Here is a 13,064-nt window from a genome sequence, read left to right as displayed (position 1 = left end):
GCACGCCCCTACGATGTGGTCAACAACACCGTACGGTCCAGAAAAAAGGGCTGGCGCTGACGGTCTGCAAATCTCCATCGATGAAATAGTGGCAGTGAGAAGATAGCTAAAGATGAAGAAGGCCCCTGGTCCTGATGGGATTCCTAACGTGGCTCTTAAGGCAGCAATACTAGCGTTTCCGGATTTGTTCAGCACCGTGCTTCAGAAATGCTTTGAAGATGCTAGCTTCCCGGACAGATGGAAGATACAGAAGCTAGTGCTGTTGCCGAAGCTAGCGTCATACAGGCCCATATGTCTGCTGGATACATGCGGAAAACTTCTGAAGAGGATAATCCTGAAGAGGCTTACGAGGCATACTGAAGGCGAACACGGTCTGTCAAACATGCAGTTTGGGTTCCGGAAAGGGAAGTCCACTGTGGATGCTATTCAGACAGTGATCGAGCGAGCCGAGAAGTCGTCCAAACAGAGGCGAAGAGGAGATCGTTTTTGTGCCGTTGAAACGCTAGACGTTAAAATCGCCTTCAACAGTGCCAGTTGGGAGGCCATTGCCGAGTCGCTGCATAGAGTCTTGTTTTCGAGACCGCCGCTGAGGGACGTAAGACGATGAGCATTACGTTTAGAGTTCCACAAGGCTCCATCCTTGGCTCAACGCTTTGAATGTACAACAGTACACTGTCTTTGAAGCTGCCTAGAGGTGCGGCGACAGGCGAGTCACTGAAGGAGGTAAAAATGCTGGTGACAGAGGCGATTGGAACTCTCGAGAACACTGGATGCAGGGGGCATCAAATCGCCCACCATAAAACGGAGGTTCTGCTGATTAGTAACTGTAAAGCCGTACAACATGCAGTCGTCACCGTCGGAGCGCACATTATTACTTCAACGCGCACGGTCAAGCATCTGGGATCATTACTCCCACTGGTCGACTGGTTGAACATCAACCGGCTGCTGTGAAGCTGAATAGTGCTTAGACCAAACTCGTGTCTTTAGTCTTTGACCTTTGAAATGCGGTCAGGCATTAATATTAATATTTTTTTGAAACGGTGGTTCTACAATTGATGGACGGTAGTAGAAAGTAATGAAAACTTTTTTAGAGTGGTGGGGAAAGAGTGGGAAAGTGAGCGGGAGTGGGAGGGGGTTGGTAGTTATGTTGGTCGTTATGACTCCTACATATTTCCAATGCAGGAAGGTGCATTGGTCGAACCAAGCTATAATCTAAGATTATTACCGGATTTGAACCCACAACCTGCCCTGGCATCGGGGGTCAGTCCCGGCGTAGCGGTTAGCATTCACGCCTCACACGCCGAGGACCCGGGTTCAAATCCCAAACTCCCAGAAGTCACGCATGACCCAAAACTGGTTGAAGTGACTATAATCGGAACAAAAAAAGAGATCAGCAAAATATCGATTCATAGTAACGATTATTTCAAAAGTCACAATTAGTATAAAAAGAAACGTTTTGCTAAATAAAAGCCATTAAGCATTAAGTAATTTACAATAAGATACAGCATTATGTGACGCAATTTGCGGCACATCGAAGCGAAAGCTTTCAAAAGCAAGTTTATCTAGAGAACACGAACATCCGATAACAAATGCGAATACTTTATTACGGATAGAGAGCTAATAACGGGTGGCAACTAAAATTTTTGGAATTTTTTTCTCAAGCTGTCAAAAAAAGACAAAGATACATGAAGAAGATCTGATTTACCGAAATCAAAGATACATTATCCATTGTTGAAAAAAATAGTGTACATTTGAAAACGGTCCATAATCGACTGTTCGGCGAAGCTTTCGTTTGACGTCGAAACAGGAGCGTTGTACGGCCGCCATGTCAACTTTGCAAATGCATCTCTTGATTCTACCAATCAACTGTTTGCAATTCGTGGTTCTCCAGTTATTTGTGTACACCAAAGAACTCAAAATCCCGAAGAAATCTTCGATTGGGTGCACTGAGACAGATTTTTCGGGTCGTGGTTTTTGGGTAAAAATAGGATCGAATGGTTATTTAGGAACGATTGTGTTTTTTGGCGTAATGCAATGATGCTCTATCCGGCCAAAACACGTATTGTCCATCTGCATGATGTTTTTGTAGAAACGAGATCACAATTTTCTTGAAACGTTCGTCTGGTGCATCTCAATTGAAAGCCAAACCAGAGGGCTTGTTGTTGAAGAAACAAGAAAGAGATCGATGTCCTTCTGCGTCCATAATTTTGGCTGGTCTTCCACTACCTTGCATGCGAATAGTTGTTGGTGATCATAGGATATGGCAAACAGTCGAAGCCGCAACATATTTGCTTTTTAAATGTTGCACCGTATACTTTTTGCCGAGATTTCTGTTGCAGTTCGTAGAAGTATACAACGCGCTTCCGAAATGCTTCTTGTTTCGACGCCATTTTTAGCAAAATTGGGCAAGCATACACAAAACAAACAATAATAACAAAAGAGGAGAGAGAGAGTTAACACATACATACTCTCATTCCTCTCTGAGCTCGTTTGTTGTTGAGCATAAGGGCCGTGAAAAAATTCCAAAATTTTAGTTGCCACCCGTTAATAGATGTGTAGATAATTTCACTTCAACGTCATTTAATTAGGTGTCTCAAGAAAAATATGAAGAAGATAATGATAATGTGCGTACAAATATCGCTGTTTTATGCCTTTTCAGATGGTGTGATTCCAGCGAAGCTATTTTCAACTGACGAGCAACAAAATAATCATAAATATGGCATTTTGGTACTAAATGAACTAAAGAATGTTATAATATTGATTAAATGTTATGATTTATATATGAATATATAAAAATAGGTGAAATTAAAGTAACTCCTGAGAAGATTTTCAGTAAAACCGTATTTTAGAATGATTGTTTCATGTTCGAAAATTCTTCGTTATTTTTTCTATTACCTTGATGGTCTCCAGAAAAAAAATAAAACAAAATTATACAGCGAAAAAGATTTAATTTTTAATATAAAATATTTTTTAAATTTTTGTCTGATTGGCGTTTATGTTACTTTTGCATCTGACGGCATATGGCATAGAAAGCCTAGATTATTCGGTATTGATTATATCAGTATCAATCGATATAAAACAAACACATTTTATCCGGTTCTGTGTTGCTCTGTTTCTCTTTTTAAACTTGTCTCATGAGGAAACTTTCACGTCCGTACGCCACACTATACCAGTGCATGAATGGCGCTAAGAAAGTGAGAACCTTCATACTGGTAATTGGTCCCACATTGAATCATTTTCCTGCGGTTGTTGTGACCGCACAATGAGTGATAAGATTTTAAATGGAAACAATGAAAGTGCCTTCGTTGTGTGTTATAAATAGCGTCACTAAGCGGTTGAAATCGCCTAGATAAGAAACGCTGTGGTTTGAATGCGTTTCCTGAGCACGACAGTCCAATTTCATCGAATAAGAAGATACATTGTAATTTTCTTGCTAAAACCTAGTGTTGCTGGTACGTTTCGTTGGGTTCAACATAATTGACTTAGTCATGATGATTATTTTTCCAGCGTAATACACGTAAATTTAGCAATCTTCTATAAATATTTTCATCTCACTTTGAGTAAAACGATGATTAATGATGGAGGTCTTCTGGTTCTTAATGATGGCTTTTAGATCCACTATAAAATTTGCTTTGAAATTACCCTATTATGCTTAATGGTTGAATTATTAGTTTCTATTTAAATCAGAAACATCAGATATGCAATTTTATCTGCGTAGATTGCTGGCATTCAAGTCCCGATTTTAAAAACTATCATAGATTTGCGCTGTCAGACTGTGTGCAGATTTTTGCAGACTATTTCTTTAATTCAGTTTTCAAACAGTATTGTTTCAGTTCAAGGCAAAGTGCTTTTCAGTCAATATGTTGTAACCGTCCAGTGGTTTTATTTTTCCAATAATATTTTACCATGTTTAAAAGAGAATATCAAAACATAAAATTAGATTATCTATGCTTTTTAACAGGGCTAGAATATGCATACATTTCAAACAATAGTTTGCCCGTTTGCTTTGTCGTAAATGCTCGTCTTCTGTCAGAAGTAGACTTATCCATATAGAATGACTTAGGCAATATAATTGATCGTCAACAGCACAGCAGTTAACCTTAACAATTGTAGGATAGCAATTGGTATGGAAAAGTTAATCAAATTCTAATGTATTGATTTATACTGAAGTCATAGCGACAATGAATAGCAACTTTCAGAGCACAAGCTAAATGTTTCTTGTAATTTCTTGTTTAAATTTACATACACCGAACTTTCAGTTCGCAGTGTACGTGCACTCGATTCAGCCACTAAGCGAAACTTGGTGTATAGAGATTGTGAGAGCATCGAACCTATTTCTATCCCGTAGCAGCCAACGAATAACATTAACATAGGCGTTGGCCGAGTACGTTCACCTATTCCTTTTTCTAGGCGACGACGACTCGAGTAAAAAACCTATATTAAACTGCCTATCAATTTTGTCCCGTTGCTATTGCTCAACCCAATCGTCACGAAAAATCATGCCAACTGTTTATTAAAATACATACATTATTATAAATATTGAAAAGTCGAATTTTGAAAAGCTTTCATGTTGGCTTTATGCTGCAAGGTAACTAAAAATAAGTGAAAATTGTCAACAATTTCTTTTTGAATCATCCGATATAAAACGATGAGGATTACAATGAGTGACCAAGCTTCCAGACAGCCACCACGAGATGTTGATTGTTGAATAACAAGTAACTGAAAGGCAATTCAATAAAACAATTTATACCTTTGTGTAAATTTGCGAAAGCGGTTGCGGTGTTGCTGTTTTGGAATATTAATCACTATAACGACATTTGTAGGACAAATCTGCGTACCTGATGTCTAAGGGTGCTATCCGGTGTTTCTTTGTTACGATATTAGCATCGCGATTGCCAGCTCCTGGTAGATTCAACGCTTGTGGTTTACTAAATCTTTGAGAATCTTTAACATCGAAGGAAAACGTCAAATCAATTCACGTCCAAACTAGTCCCAACACATTTGAACGATTGCCTCTAGCGAGATGACCACAGTGTCAACTTCTCCACGTTCTCGTCTGCGTTAGACGAACTTCAGCTGACGGCCATTGGAAAGATGACAGCAAAGAGCAGCCTGCAAACATTTCATCATCGATTCGTTTGTTCGCAGGCCGCAACTCACAGCACAGCGTATCGCCTTCTCTTTGACGGTCGTCCTCGAGACATGATTTCATTCACATTGAAATGGTTTTCAAGACCAAAGTGGCACTGCTCGAAAGCCTTGACAGTTATTTTGCTAGGAGATCTATAAAAATCTTGAAACGCTTCGGTTTTGGCACGATGTTGCGAATGATAATTATATCCAAACAAGGATGAGGGTATTGATTGGAACCTTTCGGATGGTAACGGATGATTGATTGTTTCTTTTTTTTTTTTGGGTGTGGACAAACACTCGCACGATGCTACGAGCAACAAAGTGTGTACGACAGGTAAATCGCATAATATTTTTCCTATATTGGACATGACAGATTTTTCTATCTATGTACCAAGTTTGTTTCAAAATTTACAAACCAGCATCATATTATTTGTATTTATTTTTCTTCCTGTGCTTATTTTGTAAAATGTTGGAGTCGACAAAGGAAGAGAAATTTGAAAAAGTTTCATAATTAGTAGCAGCTCCTTTTGCTTCGTCTCATTGCCTCGTCTCTTGTCTGTCGATAATGACGACGGTACCAGTGAGTGATGATATAAGAATAAACAATGTGTAGTGGACGTTTTTTCGCCTTTCTCTTTGGTTCCTTTTTTTTGCGAACATCCGCTACATGTTGATTGAATCGGTTTGTTCCTGTTCGCAATCGGAACAACTTCCGGAATTTAGGGATCCATTCAAATGACAATTGACAAGCAAGAATTGAAATCTTTTTATTTGTTACAGACATTTACGTAAAACATTAGTATATTTACTGTGTATTGTGTCTTTAATTAATTTCACTTCTGCTGGGTACGTTTTAGAAATGGGCAAAGCGTGGTAGTGAACTACATAGAAGTACTTGACTTAACACTATGCAGTTCAACGATGACAGATAAAGAAAAAATTGGCACGTATCGAATGAAGAATCTTTGTCCAATCACAAGCAAATCATATTTAATTACGAAGCTAATCAGCAACTTAAGGAAATCATAAGAGATTCCAGGAAAACAAACTGGGATCAATATAATTTGAAACTGAAGGTTGGAGTCTAGAGCTTGAAAGGCTGCTCAAGGACATGTAAAGAACTTGAGAACAACTCAAAACAACTTTCAAGCCTGATCCAGCAAGTTTATAACGAAAGCTGTCCTGCAAAGGAACGCTCTACGAATAGAGATGTACCTTGGTGGAACAAAACTTTGGAGAAATTCAGCAAGAAAACTCGGAAATTATTTAACCGGGCTAAACGAACGCAACAGTGGGAGGAGTATAAACAAACTCTCCCTGCCTATAATATGGAAATACGAAGATCAAAGAGGATTCACTGGAGGCACACATTGAAAAACATTGAAAATACTCCAGCAACTGCTAGATTGCAGAAAATCCTCGCTAAAGATCATTCTAATGGGTTAGGTACTTTGAAAAAAACAGGACGGCTCTTTTACTAACTCAACTAAGGAAATATTAGAGTTAATGATGAGAACACGTGTCCCCTGTTCAATCATTAATACATGACCAAAGTGCACCGGTATTGAAAACTGTAAATCTTGAAACAATGACAGACATTCACGAAATAGTGAATGAAATGACTGGGTTAGATAGAAACAGGAATGATGCTTGTACTTTGGCCAGAAATTTTTCTACGAGAAGCAAGGTTGAATGGGCAATTGACACTTTTGAACCCTTCAAATCACTTGGTAGGGATGGAATTTTTCCTGTATTACTACAGAAGGGCAAGGGGTTTTTAATCTATTCTATTCTAACAAACCTTTTTCAATCAAGTCTGATACTAGGTCATACACCAGCAGCATGGCGACAAGTACGGGTCACATTCATTCCGAAGGCTAATAAGAAGGATAAAACTTCACCAAAATCCTTCAGGCCGATAAGTTTAGCGTCTGTTCTGTTAAAAAGAATGTAAAAAATAATTGATGAGCATATAAAGTCATCATATTTAGCCACAGATCCAAAGTCTTTTCAAGCGAAAACAATTTCACTAGCTGCCTTTCTTGACATAGAAGGCGCATCTGATAATTTATCTCATAATTCAATGCTTACGGCTATGACGAAACGTGGTTTCGTTATATCCATTATCCATTGGATTAGCGAAATGTTATCAAAAAGGGAGACATCAGTAAACCTTGGAAGCGCATCTATAAGCATTAGAGCAGTAAAAGGGTGCCCACAAGGAGGCGTAATATCACCTCTCTAACAGGTGACAACTAAAATTTTGGAATTTTTTCGAGGTCCCTATACTCAACAACAAACGTGCTCAGAGAGAAATGAGAGTATGTATGTGTTAGCTCTCTCTCTCTCTCTCTCTCTCTCTCTCTCTCTCTCTCTCTCTCTCTCTCTCTCTCTCTCTCTCTCTATCTATCTATCTCTCTCTCTCTATCTCTATCTCTCTCTCTCGTTGCGCACTTCTACGATCTGTCACAGAAATCTCGGCTAAAAGTATACTAAACAACATTTCAAAATCGAATATGCTGCGGCTTCGACTGTTTACCATTTCCAAAGATGCCCAACAACTATTCGCAAGCAAGCAAGTCCAAGAATTATGGACGCAGAAGGACATCGTTCTCTTTCTCGCGCCTTTAAGAACAAGCCCTCTGGTTTGGCTATCAATTAAGATGTACAGCAGACGAATGTTTAAAGAAAATACTGATCTCGTTTCTACAAAAACATCATGCAGATGGACAATACGTGTTTTGAAAAATCTGACTCAGTGCGCCCAATCGAAGATTTCTTTGGGATTTTGAGTTCCTTGGTGTACAATAATAACTGGAGAGCCACGAAGTGCAAACAGTTGATTGGTAGTATCAAGAGATGCATTCGCAAAGTTGACATGACGGCCGTACAATACTTCTTTTCCGACATCAAACGGAAGCTTCGCCAAACAGCCGATTACGGACCGTTTTCAAAGGTACACTAATTTTTTTGCAACAACGGATAATGTATCTTTAATTTCGGTAAATCAGATCTTCTTCATGCATCTTTGTCTTTTTTTGGCAGCTTGAGAAAAAATTTCCAAAATTTTAGTTGCTACCCGTTTTGATAATCTTCTTCAAATGTTGACAACACTAGGCTTTTCTTCACAGATGATATAGTCATAACTGTTCGAGGAATATTTGATTCTATTATCGCTGACCGAATGCAAATTGCTTTGAATTTGATTTCATCGTGGTGTGAGAGGCAGGGCCTCAGCATAAATGCCTATCATACCATTTACGAGAAGGAAAAGTTTACATTAAACAACATCAGATTGAAAGGAACACTTAAAACTTTCAGACACTGTCAAATATCTTGAAGTATTTCTTGTCAGAAAACCCAATGAGTGCGTTCTCATCTCTAGAGCATCTAGAGCAAGCAGTAAACAAAGCTACAAATGACGGATTTCATGCCAACTCGACCAAAGGTTGGCACGACCCTCTTAGAATGCAATAAAACTTTGTGTGTGTAAAGAGTTCATGTAAATAAGCAACTTTGCATGCTTAGTTTTTCCAAAATTGTTCTAGACTAACTTTTGGGAAGGACGCAATTTTTTGTCTCTTTTTTTTAATAAAAAATTTAACTCGAAAACTATAGGACCTACAAAAAAATTATCTATGGGTGACTTATAGAAAATGTTCTGAATTTTCATAAAAAAATACTGAAAAATTTAAAAATTAATTTCTTCACTGAAAAAAAAGCATTTTAAAAATTACCAGTCGATTTCCAAAAAAACGCCGTTTCGGAAATTGATGAAATTTTTTTTGAAGATAGATAATTATGTGGCCTACAAATCTTACGTATTACACACAAAGTTAGATTAAACTTCTCGGTCGGTGGTTTCTACAGTAGGTGGAGGAAGAGGCACAATTTGTGTTTAAAAATAGCCCAACCCGTGTCGCTACATTAATAAGGGGGGTTGTGTGGATTCCTTTTGTCCAGCGCCCTTTTTCATAGGTACACGGTACCAGCCAGCCACATGCCCTAGCGGGTGTTGTGGGTTCGAATCCGGTTATAATCTCAGATTATAGCTTGGTTTGACCCATGCACATTCCAGCATTGGACAAAAGGTAGGAGTCACAACGACAGCTTGTTAAGCGTAGCTAGCTATTACCCCCCCTTCCTTTCCCCTCTTTGCCCAGCATTCCCAAAAAATCCTTCTTCACTACTTTCCCTTGCCGTCCCTTCATCAATTGCCGAACCATCGTTCCTCAGCTTCCTCAGAGACACTTGTCCTGTTATACTCCAGCTGCGAACTCTGTCGATAAAGAAGGGTCAAATCTTACGAAAACGGTCAAGCTTAAGGTTTTGCTTTTCATTTTTCCAAAAAGTTTCTCTTTTCGCAAGCAAACAGCGGGTTTCTGGACTGAAAAGTCACGCTGTAAATACCGGAAGCATGAACGTGAAAATTTGTCAAATGGATTGCCCTTAGCAGAGCTTGTTACCTTTTCTAAAGCAGTATGAGGTTGATTGGCTTTTTTGGCCCAAACAAACTGTGGTATGTACAATGGCAATGGCGTCACGATGGTTCTCCAGGAGTGGATTCCGGCCAATACTCCGAAAGTAAGGCCGCTTGGGGATAACTCGTTCGGTCGATTGTAAAGAGCAAACTGAAGAAGAATCGGAGGATCGGCCGAGAAGAAATGCAAGATGAAACGGAATTGGATTACTAAAAAATTGGGAAAACAGGTGGTCCCGAAAATGACGGGCAGCACTAGAGGAAAAGTTCAAGCAATGGGCTGTGGTAAAAAAATAAAACTGAAACAATGGTTTTACAATATACATAAAACCCAGTAATATGTACCCAATAGATTGAAAAATATAACAACCAAAGGCATAGCTGTACTGCACTGTATAAGATTGTAGTGTCCGAATTTGTTCATAAAAGACATTACCCTTCTTTATCGACAGACTTCGCAGTCGGCTGTTAGAGTACAGGAAAATTTCGGGGCCAGTGCAACGATCCTATTGATTCTAACTAGCAAGCACCATCTAGCCGTGATTCGAACGTACGACGACTAGCTTGTTAGACCAGCATCGTACCTCGAAGCTAACTGGGCGGCCAATTTGTTCATGTTCAACCTCAAAACCTCAGAAGTGTTTTGACTTTGTCAGGTTTCGAGATACAATGTTTTGAACAAGTAGATTGCGAGAATGCAATTAAAACACATCAAACACAAAATCGTGTTGTATTTCTAGTAGTTTTTGTGAATGAAAACATCTTTCGAGCAAAGTCGAATAATCGAATTTGAATTGCCATTTCAAAAAAAATGTATACGTTAGTTGTGCAAAAATGACGTTTTACTCGGGTACACATTAAACCTATGTAGGTAGTAAGTACATAGTAAGAGAAAGGGATTAGTTATGGGGTGAGCAGTGAAATTTTTCGGACCGCTTCGTTGGTAGCCCATGTCCATCCGCGTGTGGCAGCAACAGGAGTCAACGCACCTTCGCTGACGACACAGCCTATAATAGACACAGTCAGCGGGACAAGCGAATGAACCGGTGTTTAGGTGATCGTAACATACGCAAAGCAGCACTCATCGTGGCTGATGGACGCTCCCTGCACACCCTGTGCTATGATGTAAGCCATGTGTGACCCGTTGATCGCTAGTCTATCACGATCGGTACTAACCATTCAACCAGGAAGATGTTTGCAATGATAGATGTTGTATTATATAGGTTACTGTTATGTTAGACCCGTGCAAGCAAAATCAGTATAGGTAATAAAAGCTATTCACGTGCGGTTCGCTGACCAACTTTCTTTCAATTGACTGCACCGTAACGCATTATCGGACCCTTGTATTCACGCTACACGTTATGAAATGCTATTTCTATCAGCTATGGGCTGCTCCGAACCTGAGTGTTTGCTAATTTTACAGTCATTAAACGCATGGCTATTCTGGAAGAACAAATGAATGTCTATAACATCCTGCCAATTTCAGCTAACATCATTATAAGTAACGGTCTTTAATTGGCTTCTTCTTTCTCTTCTAGGACCCACCTGAAGCTAGAATCCCTGGAGGATGCCGTCGTATTGGATGACGCAGCCGAAGACCTGCTGCAAGACAAACGGGGCTGTCCCGCCTATGTGTCGCCGGAAATCTTAAAAGCGAATACGACTTACTCCGGAAAGGCGGCCGACATGTGGTCCCTCGGAGTGATCCTCTATACAATGCTGGTCGGAAGGTGAGCTAAAAGTTTTAATTACGCCCATCGCTTATCGATAACGAAAATGCATTGATCGCAATTCATATTCGTTCTCTCTTTTGACTAGTTTCCCCGTCAGAAAAAGTAAGCAAAACAGCAAAAGCACAATCCATCTGTTTCCTCCGTTTCCTCGGAAGCCGACAGTAAAATTTATACTCTTCGTTTCTTCTTTCGATCTTTTTCGTTTACTTGCTACCGGCTTTAGCCTAAGCTTCCTGTCAGAAAGAACATCAATAATTATTACTTCCCTGCGTAAGTGCAATAAAATCGAATATAGCTTTCATTCAAGCAAATAGGCTTGCAGTTCTACGACTCTTCTTTTTTTCTGGTTATAGACACTAATGTGCCACTTGATGGATCGATAACCGAGATCATACATCCAACAGCTTAACGTTTCATCACGGTCAACTGTACGATAAATTTAGAAACTACCGTCGAGTCTTGACTTGTCAAAACATGTTTTTTTCCACTGCGAAATGCTCGGTCATTAGCATTTCATGAGTTACGTTTTCTTCAAATTTCTGAATCACACCTGAAAAACCTGCCACGCACCCCACGCGGCAGTGAATCGGTCACCGTTCCCGCACTGTTCAGGTTCCAACAGGAATGCACGGGCAGCGACTTACGAATCCGAATGTACCGTTTAGCGTTGCGCTAGCCGACCTCTCTCTAATTGGTCATGCCGCAACGATGTGAAAAGAGACGACGAGTTAACTTGGTTTCCTTTGCGGTTGAAGTCAATGTGTGTGCATGAATCATGAATCACCTACCGGAACAAGGCAAAGATCGCAACGTGGAATGCCTGTGGGCCTGATTTCATCTTTCGTGATGTCCGGAAAAGTCGTTAAATGTGTAGACGCTTGTTTTAGTGTTTTTGCAAGATTGATTCTCATGCAGTATAAAAGATTCGAATATACATAGTATTTTGAACGGGAACGAACATTGAACGGGAAAATTTCCCCACCATTTTATACTAAAAAAGCCCGACGAGAGCTATCAGGCCGACCCAAGCAAGCTGTTTGGCACTCTGCGGTCAGACGTAGTCCTACGTCAATAAAAATATTATCTTTCGAAACATTCTACAACTACAAACCCTCTTTCATGCACATACTGATGTCATCATTTAGGGTCATTTTGAACATGTATGCGGAAATTAATTGATGTTTAAGGCTGTAAACCATTTCGCGAAAATTTTATGTCTTTGGTTAAAATTTGAAGGTTTGATAGTTATTTCCCGTCGAGTAGTTAAAATCAGTTCAGAATGCGAACCATTTCATATTTTGACAGACGAACAGTTATTTTACTTTCAATGAGTGTAAATATAAACGTGCGTAGAAAAAATAATGTCTGTAGCATCGAGTTTTGATGTTCCTCCGCACCTGCGTATGCATTGCCAATGCCTAGAATAACTACCGAACTGTCAAGAATAACCATGCTTCAGAGCAGGATTATTTTCAAGCGAAAGGAAAATAACTACTGATCTGTCAAATTTTAACTAAAAAGTTAAAATTTTCGCCAAATGGTTCACAGTATAGTTTTGGAAGCGATATACTTCGTGTTGCCAAAAATAAATAAGTTTTGTTAGCAAAATCGGTCCGTGTCAAAATCGAGGCATGCCAAAATCGAAATCCCACTGTATTACTAAACAAATTAAGCTCAAACGCATTTTTACCAGGTCTTGTTGAACATACTGAGTCGAA

General features: G+C 39.5%; 1 protein-coding gene across 1 annotated transcript in view; it reads left to right on the top strand.

Moving 5' to 3' along the window:
- The window catches only part of LOC128739186 (tribbles homolog 2), a 90,194-nt gene that overhangs the window by 67,788 nt on the left and 9,342 nt on the right, over positions 1-13,064 (top strand). The window contains exon 5 of the mRNA XM_053834619.1: positions 11,152-11,343. Coding sequence (XP_053690594.1) covers positions 11,152-11,343 — 192 coding nt within the window. The remainder of the gene's footprint in view (positions 1-11,151; positions 11,344-13,064) is intronic.

This window comes from Sabethes cyaneus, chromosome 3 (assembly GCF_943734655.1).
Source record: "Sabethes cyaneus chromosome 3, idSabCyanKW18_F2, whole genome shotgun sequence".
Taxonomy (NCBI): Eukaryota; Metazoa; Arthropoda; class Insecta; order Diptera; family Culicidae; genus Sabethes; species Sabethes cyaneus.
Note: the sequence above shows the minus strand (reverse complement) of the source record. Positions and strands in the feature narration are given on the sequence as shown.